Genomic DNA, 8,726 nt, shown 5'->3' on the forward strand with positions numbered 1-8,726 from the left:
TTTAGCATAGGATACAAAATTCAAGAAAACATACTTTAAGCTGCAAATGACCATGCAAAGAAGTTACTTCTTCAAAGATTACTCATCAATTGTTTCAGTATATTTCTCAAACGACAAAACTGGCAGTTCACAAAGCCACCTGATCATTCTATACACCTGATCAGAACATCTTTCAAGAAATGTAATTATTTTAAAAGAAAAGACGCCCCTTGACACGAAATCTGGAGCCGAATATTTCCAAGATTTGACATTCAAAACTCGAGTTCAATATATATATGGGCTTAAACCCGTAAATGGCTACGCAAAGAACTGATTCATCAAATTGTATTGTTAGATTCAGTAATCAGTATATTTCCCAAACAACAAACACATTGATAGATTAAATTCTCATCATTCTACACACCAATATCTGTATATTATAAAATTTAGAAGTATACTAATTAATGTGGAACTATGAAAGACAGATTCAAAATATCCAAGCAAGCTAAAACAGCGAAAAAGGGAAAAAAACTAGCCTTTGCTCTCTTAGCAGCAGCGGAAGCTACAGCCTGTCCGAGAGGCGCGTTTGAAATGTCACTTGGCAGATAAAGGTTTAGCAGAGATCATGTTACCAATATTGCGCCCCTCGTTTGTAAATGCAGAACATTGCAGTGTTAATTCTTTTACATACTGAAAATAGAGCTGATAGATGCATTCAAACTTATTTTGGTTATTCAGCATATGATGATTGATTTAACAAAATGTGCTTTAAGCTGCTTATGGTTTTGCAAATATCTGAGTTCTACAGTGATTAACTTATCAAATTGTGTTGTAAGATTCTCAAACGACAAACTCGCACTTCACAATGCGAAATTATGAAAGACAGATTGAAAATACTCAAACAAACTAAAACGTACAGGAAAACAACCAAGAAATTAAGCTTCATCTGCCTTAGCAGCAGTCGCAGCATCCAGCTGTCCACGAAGACGTCCAGTTCTCCTCTTAGCAATGAGACCAGTCTTAAATCCAGGAGTTGGAGCACCGCAAACAGTACTTACATGTCCAATATGTTGGTGGTTACCACCACGAACCTTTTTACTTTTTCTTTTTTTTGATCGTTTAGCAACAGCAACACCACGAATCCTAGGCCCTCGGTTCCTCTTCACTTTGTATTTATGGTCAGCGTTTCCTGCCTCTAACATGGGATTCTCAGTCTTGCTTCCACCAGCAACTTGGGCAACCATAGTACTGTTTAAGAGAGATTGGACCAGCAGAGATATAATGTTACTTTAAGGATGAACGTCAGCAGAAGGGTTTGAAGATTCTGAAATTCCAGACATGATGCAACCAGTGAACTAGAAATATGTTAAAGGTTTTGAAGATTTTTGACTCCTTTATATACAGACTAAACTGGAGACCCCACAAAAAACATCCTAAAAACCTTCCCCTCTGACTGAACCCTAAAAAAGGAGAATGCTGGGCTATTTATTGGGTGAATAATGGGTCCGAACGAGTGTCATGCGGTTATGGAGTCGTTTAAAACAACATTGAGTAACTGCAGACTATCGATTAAAACAGTTCTTGAAGAACTTGTGTTTCTTTGATTAGTACGATTGTTTTCATAACTGAATATAATTTAGAGGAAACAAATTAAATGAAAATAAGATGTCTTGGTTAGATGAATTATTATGACAACACCATATCTCTTAGTGTAATCATTTCAAAAGGCTTCGCTAAATCTTCCCTGCTCTGAACTGATAACATTTGTAGCTCTGCTGATACTTCTTGCATAGTAGGCCGAGTGCATGGATCATCCTGTAAGCATGAAAATCCAACCTTCACAATGTGCAGTATTTCCTTTTGAACAGCACCTGTTGGTGCTTCAATGCATTGGTCCAAAATGTCTCTTAGCCTTATGTTTTCCCCCACATCGCTCAAAGGCGTCGATGAAAGAAGAATTTGCGAAAGCAATGTGATGATTTCAGATGGGTGTTTTCCCATTAGTACCTCTAGTATGATCACCCCAAAGCTATAAACATCACACTTCTCGGTCACCCTCATTGTATAGGCAAGCTCTGTAACAACATTATTAGCTAACTTGACTAGGAAAAATGGTACGGTTAAGAATACATGTTTACGTGAGTCTTAGTTGGATTGTATATATACCTGGAGCGACATATCCGTATGTTCCTGCGAGAGAAGTCCAATTGGATGAATCTGGCTTCAAAATCCTCGATGTACCAAAATCGGAAACTCGAGCTTCGTATTCAGAGTCCAACAAAACATTGTTGCTAGATATGTCCCTATGAATTAATGCAGGTACGCAATCATGGTGCATGTAAGCAAGTGCATTAGCTGTTCCAGCGATGAACCTGAGCCTCTTTTTCCAATCGAACTCTGCAGCTTGTGCTCCATCTGACAAAACATCTTTCAAACTTCCTCTTTCCACGAACTCATAAACCAAAAATGAGATCCGTGTTTCGAGATTAGAATAGTAACCGAAAAGTTTCACAATGTTTCGGTGTCGGATTTCTGTCAGTGCATGAACTTCACTTTCAAATGACTTGAGCTCAAATCCCTCGGAATCTTCATCTGATGGATGAAGTTTCTTCACAGCCACAACCTGACCTGTTGACAGTTCTGCTTTATAAACACTCCCATATCCTCCCGTTCCAATGCAATATTTAGTATCAAAATCCTCGGTAGCTTCAATTATATCTTCAAACACTATTTTTCCATCGTAATTCCATACCGAGAATAAGTTTCTTCTAGTAGTTGTAGCTCGATCACTACCTGCGGCATTTCTTACTGATCTTTTTCGAAGGCGAAACAAAATGGCGCAAAGTATGAATAAAAGAAACAACGAAGCGAACAAAGGGAGTAGAATTATGAGAAAAAGTTTATTATCCTTTTTCTCATTTCTTTCAATAACAGCCGTGGTATTACATGGATTAAAACCTCTAGATTTATCCCCACAGAAACCTTTGTTGTTCTTCAATGCATCAACTGACGCATTCTCAAAGGCCTTGATATTTGGAACTGGACCACTCAGTTCATTGTAAGAAACATCGACAGTGGTCAAGCTGAGCATTTGATCGAAAGAAGATGGAATAGAGCCGGAAAGCTTGTTATGGGATAAATTGAGTTTTATTAGTTTGCTTAGTTTCCCGAGAGTTGATGGTATCTTTCCACTCAAATCATTGTAACTAAGATCTAACAAAATTTGTATCGAATCCAAGTTTCCTATTTCGGGTGGGATCGTTTCATTAAAACTGTTTGTGCTCAAATTTACGGATAGTAACTTTGAACACTCCCCAAGTTGTCTTGGTATTGAACCGATGAGCTTATTTGTGGATAGATCGAGAGATTGCAGGCTAGATAACATTCCAACTGCAGAAGACAACCTACCGGAAAGCTTATTCTTACTCAAGTCCAACTCTATCAATGATGACAGCCCAAACAACTCCTCAGGAATTTTTCCTACTAAGTTATTTGAATCAAGATAAAGTTGTCCTAAAATCTTCAACTTTCCCATTTCGGAGGGTATACTACCACTGATATTGTTGCCTGAGAAGAATAAGAATGTCAAATTTTGACAATCTCCCCAGTGTTTTGAGAGTTCCCCATAAAACTTATTGTTACTCATCATAAACCAAGTAAGATACGGATACACGTGAAACGCCTCCGTTATATTATCTACCAGTTCATTATTTCCAAGCTCGAAAACTCTAAGGCTGGTGCAATTTCTAAGGCTTCTTGGTATAGGACCCGTAAAAGAGTTATCAGCTGCACTAAATTCTTCAAGTATTCCAGTTTGACATACATTTTGAGGTAAATAACCAGAAAAATTATTATCACTTAAATACAATAATTTCAACTGTGTGAGATTGTTGATTTCCATCGGTACTGAACCATTTAATTGATTTGTAAAAAGAACCAAGTGGGATAAATTTCTCAAATTACCCACTGATGCAGGGATTGGACCAGTGAGTTTGTTGAGGGACATATATAAGAAACTTAAAGATCTTAGCTTTCCGATATCTTGAGGGATAGTACCAGTAAGTTGATTTTCATTAACTAACAAATAGATGAGAGAGCTTAGCCTTCCAATATCCTGAGGAATGATGCCGGAAAGTTGGTTATCTTGTAGGAAAAGAGTGTTTAAGCTTGTCAAATTGGTCAAAGAAGTGGGGATCGAACCATTGAGATCGTTGCTAGCCAAATTTAAGAGGGTAAGAGAACTTAGCCTTCCGATATCATGAGGAATTACACCCGAGATTTGATTTTTATAAATCGATAACCGGGTCAAGTTAGTCAGATTGCATACAGAAGTAGGTATTGAACCAGTCAGATTGTTACTGTACAGTCCTAGATCAGTAAGAAAATATAAATTGCCAATTTTTTGAGGAATGAAACCACTAATTTGATTTTCACCAAGGTCTAAATATCGCAGACTTGTGAGAGAGACTATTTCTAACGGAATATGTCCAGAAAAATTGTTTGCAGAAAGATCAAGGTGGGTGAGCTTCGAAAGATTAGATATTTGGGATGGAATGGAACTGAAGAGTTTGTTCTGGCTCAAGTCAAGACTATCAAAGCTGGAGGACAAAGATGAGAAGTCGAAATTATGGAGCGTACCTTGTAAACCCAAACCTGTTATGTTTAATTTCGCGACGCTTCCCTCTTTGTTACAAGTGATTCCATACCACTTGCATGGACTCTCTGTAGAATTTCTCTTCCATGAAGGCAGGAGAGAGTGAGTATCATTTATTAAGGTTGATTTCCATTCCAAAAGAGCATCCACCTGTTCTTCGACTACTGCTTGAAATGGTTTTTCATTATGAATCAAAAAAAAGAAGAACCGGTAGCGAAGACAACAACATGGTATATTGAAACCAACAGAAAGACCTTTACTCGCAGAAACATTTTAAAAATATCATAAGAATATAATCAAGAGTTTTCAAGTGATTATTAACAAAGTCTTTGAAAGGTGTTATTATATACGCGTTTCCTTTTGTTTGTTTTTGTCCTTAAAAGAGTTGGTTAGAGACCAGTTAATTGTCTTATCACAAAGGAATATGCAGTTGCGTATGGCCTTTATTATTCCCTTCCTTTCAAAATTTGTACGTGGCCGAGTGTAATCAGAGTCAAAAGTTTTGACACATTTATTCTTTTTGTTGAACATTGCAATCAGCGCAATAGGTGCAAGAAGTGAAATTCTAACTACCCTCTGACACCTATAGCCACCAATGAATGGAGAGTTTTGGTAAAGCACCGAAATTAAGACCCCACCCTATTTATTATTATTTCTTTGCATATGGGTCAATTTTGTCGATCGGTAAGTAAAGAAACAGTATTCAAACCTTGAAATTTTGCACCGCCCTGACTATGCGACACATACTTGAAAAAAAAAAATCCTCATCCATAAAGGATGCCTTAACAAAATCACAGGCAATTCAAAAGACTACCGGACACAACTATACGATGACAAAATCCATTACGCATTGTGGTCCATGTAAAACCTATAACTGATCCAAATTTCCTCTCGTTTGTAACTTGAAATTCTCTCTGTTAACTTCTTGTGTGATTTAAGGACATAAGTCTTCACCCTTTTGCAATTCGAAAGAAAAAGTCGAAGGACATTAACTGGTGTCCTTCATGCACAGTATATCCACACATAAGATGTTTTCTAAGTTCTAAGAGCATCTATTTCATTGCAACTAAACATAAGACTTGAACCTCCAGAGAAAACGATACTGAATTTCACTTCATTCTAGTTCTGCTACTAATGTGAATTACATTGGCTTGACTAAATGATACTGAAAATACTAATAAGAAGTGTTCTATTGTCCATAAACAATCTACTTTATCCAGCAATCCATCAAGCAGGGTATCTTCACCTATTTGTAGATGGGTTTCCATATCTGATACGGTTAGTAACACTGACAATTTATCTCGCACGTCATCCTTCTCGGCGATCAGCTAAACCTCTACTTTTTTCATCACATTCCCGAGTTCATCTTTAACTTTATTGCACGTAAACGCTTACTGACCATGTTACAGCAGATCAGCCATAGTATTCTGCACCCCACACATCCCTTTTTTAACATATTCAAATCGTTCCGCAGCCATCTTATGTTAAATTCAAGTTTCTCACCCGTTGTTATCATATCTTCCTAGACCTTGATCATTTCAGATGATAAATTTACATGCATAATGGCACTTATACGTACTTTTAGAAAATGGATGAATAACCCTCGTATGCAGAACATTACAGTGTTTAATCTTTAGGTACTGAAAATACACCTGCATTCAAGCTTACTTTGGTTTTTAACATAAGATTTTCATTTAAGAAACCATTCTTTAAACAGCTAGGTTATGCAAAGAACTGAGTTATTCAAAGACTAACTCATCAAATTGTGTTGTAAGATTCAGTATATTTCTCAAACGACAAACTCGCAGTTGGCAAAGAGACATATAAACCATGAAAGATTGATTCAAAATATTCAAACAAACTAAAACAATATAACAGCTGAGAACTTAAGCTTCATCTACAGCAGCAACCTGTCCACGAAGACGTCCAGTTCTCCTAGAAGCAATGAGACCAAGCTTTTTTCCAGGAGGTGCATCACGGCTAGCACTACTGACAGTAACACGGTCACCACCAATACTCCAAGGTCCGTGAGGATACTTAAATGCATTGATTCCAATACGGCGGACAGAACTGAAATGATCACCACAAATATGTCTACAAACCTTTTTACGTTTTCTTTTCTTTGATCCGTTAGCAACACCATGAATCCTAGGCCCTCGGTTCCTCTTTATTCTGCATTTGTGGGAAGCATTTCCCGCCTCCAACGCGGCCTTCTCAGTACTTCCTCCACCAGCAACTTGGGCGACCATAGTATTGTTGTTTTCACAATCTAAGAGAGGTTGGTTCTCTGAAGAATGAACATCAGCGAAAGTAGTTGTTGGTGGTGGGGTAGAAGGGTTTGAAGATTCTGAATTTCCAGACATGATGGTGCAGGAGATAAAAAGGTTTAAAAGATTTTAAGACTGCGTATAGATTCAGTTTTTATACAGACTAGACTGGAGACCGCACAAAAACACCCTAAAATCGTCCTCTCTAAGAACCCTAATGAGAGAGGAGAATGTTGGATATTTTTGGGTGAATAATGGGTCTTATCCGAAAATGGGCCCACCATTTATTTATTTTTTAGGATGAAGTGCAGTTTTTTTGTGTTACCATTACTGAACTTTATTTTGTGTGTTCTAAGTTATAAATCCTGATCGGGACTCAAAAGCATACCAGTATGTTCTCAGTTGGGGTGTAATTAATGTACCATGACTCAGACCCAGTCCCTACCTTAAGAGCATGTTTCAAAAACAAAATCTCAAAACTATTTGTATAACATCAAATCACACGAAGACAAGATTGAAAAAAAGTGTTAAAATTAATTTATGAAAATGTGAAAAAGAATCGAGTGTTTAGAAATACAATGTCTGAAGCTAAAGACACTCGACGGCCATTTCCAAGTAGGAGCTTGGGAAGTAGATGTTGAAAGTGCTCAAAACCTTGGGATGCACGATACCTAGATTGCCAACCTGCTTTCCGTTTAGAGTGATGCTGGATTCTCTTCCCGGAAGGAATACGCCACCATCGGTCTCTATTGATTCAACTTAAAAGCAACTAGTAACATCTCCAACCCAAGGTTCCTCAATCCAAGGTACATCAACAATTTGCATGATTTTTGCATGAGGCCGCTAATCTCTTCGTAGCCAGAAGATCTATTACAGTATAGAGCTGCAACTTTTTGAATATTCTTGACACCAACATCTTCGGTATCATCTAGCAGCACAATATCACCCAATTCGAATATCTTTATGGGCTTCGGTGGTGGTTGTTCTCTCGAGTAGTTTTCAACAGTTGCAGATATTTTGTCATCCTTTCGGTTTATCCTGGAGAAATTTTCTTCATTCGAACACAATGTCCATGTTAATTAGCACCTCAGTAAACCCAGCTGCCAATCTGATAAGGTAGCTAAGTTATGTTCCAATCTGCCTTCCCTTTGTTCCAAGCACATGCTGCCATATTTGCTCCTTGCGCAATTGCACCTTAGTTATTAACCTGATTTGCATCCGGTGAAACACCAATCCAATTGGTGATTTTCGTCAAAGGAACTTCCATATCGAAGGATGACAGGTCGGGAAAAACACATGACCCTCCGTTGGAACATATCACTTCTACAGCCTCACCTCCATTGTAAACACATGACTCTTTGAAGAAGTAACTTATTTGCTTACATTAGATATGCAAAAATTTAACATATCCTGGTTCAAAAAGATCAAAAGCTCATGGAGAATTACTTAGACTTGATCCTAGTACTGAAAAAATTTCTACAATTAAACTCCCCGTGAAAGCTGGATCTTACACTTCTAAATACTGTGGTCTGGTCGATATGGGAGGATTGCTATGCTTTTCACACTTCGATTCGAGTAATTATCATATAATGCAGTTTTGGTATTTGGAGAAAAAGAATAATAGTTGTGGTTATCAATGGGTTGTGATGTGCAGTTTGAACTTGATGACAGAGATTAGCTTACAATAACATGAAAAGAAGTACGTGCATTATTGCTAAATCACGATCATCACCGGTTTTATTGAGGCATATTCATTGGACCAATTGCCCAGTTTTTTTGCCATGGATCCAAAACGCGAATTCATATTTACCTATAGAGAATATGAA

At 37.6% G+C, this 8,726-nt stretch overlaps 3 protein-coding genes across 3 annotated transcripts; all 3 read right to left on the reverse strand.

The window, feature by feature from the left end:
- Nucleotides 1-872: 872 nt before the first annotated feature.
- Nucleotides 873-1,419, reverse strand: LOC113320086 (60S ribosomal protein L8-like). Its single transcript, XM_026568022.1, has one exon. The coding sequence runs from the start codon at nucleotides 1,221-1,223 to the stop codon at nucleotides 915-917; it is 309 nt and encodes a 102-aa protein (XP_026423807.1). The 5' UTR covers nucleotides 1,224-1,419; the 3' UTR covers nucleotides 873-914.
- Nucleotides 1,420-1,548: 129 nt separating this feature from the next.
- LOC113325289 (MDIS1-interacting receptor like kinase 2-like) lies at nucleotides 1,549-4,906 on the reverse strand (the record flags this gene model as incomplete). Its single annotated transcript, XM_026573488.1, has 2 exons — nucleotides 1,549-2,054; nucleotides 2,146-4,906. Coding segments are annotated over 2 exons (3,150 nt in total), but the record flags the coding sequence as incomplete, so codon positions are not given.
- Nucleotides 4,907-6,519: 1,613 nt separating this feature from the next.
- Nucleotides 6,520-6,996, reverse strand: LOC113325290 (60S ribosomal protein L8-3-like). Its single transcript, XM_026573489.1, has one exon. It carries the CDS (start codon nucleotides 6,994-6,996, stop codon nucleotides 6,520-6,522), a length of 477 nt encoding a protein of 158 aa, XP_026429274.1.
- Between the last annotated feature and the right edge of the window lie 1,730 nt (nucleotides 6,997-8,726).

This window comes from Papaver somniferum, chromosome 11 (assembly GCF_003573695.1).
Source record: "Papaver somniferum cultivar HN1 chromosome 11, ASM357369v1, whole genome shotgun sequence".
Classification (NCBI taxonomy): domain Eukaryota; kingdom Viridiplantae; phylum Streptophyta; class Magnoliopsida; order Ranunculales; family Papaveraceae; genus Papaver; species Papaver somniferum.

Bases quoted from the DNA above. Each gene is read 5' to 3' on its own strand.
- LOC113320086 (XM_026568022.1), bottom strand. From the start codon at position 1,223: ATGGTTGCCCAAGTTGCTGGTGGAAGCAAGACTGAGAATCCCATGTTA.
- LOC113325290 (XM_026573489.1), bottom strand. From the start codon at position 6,996: ATGTCTGGAAATTCAGAATCTTCAAACCCTTCTACCCCACCACCAACA.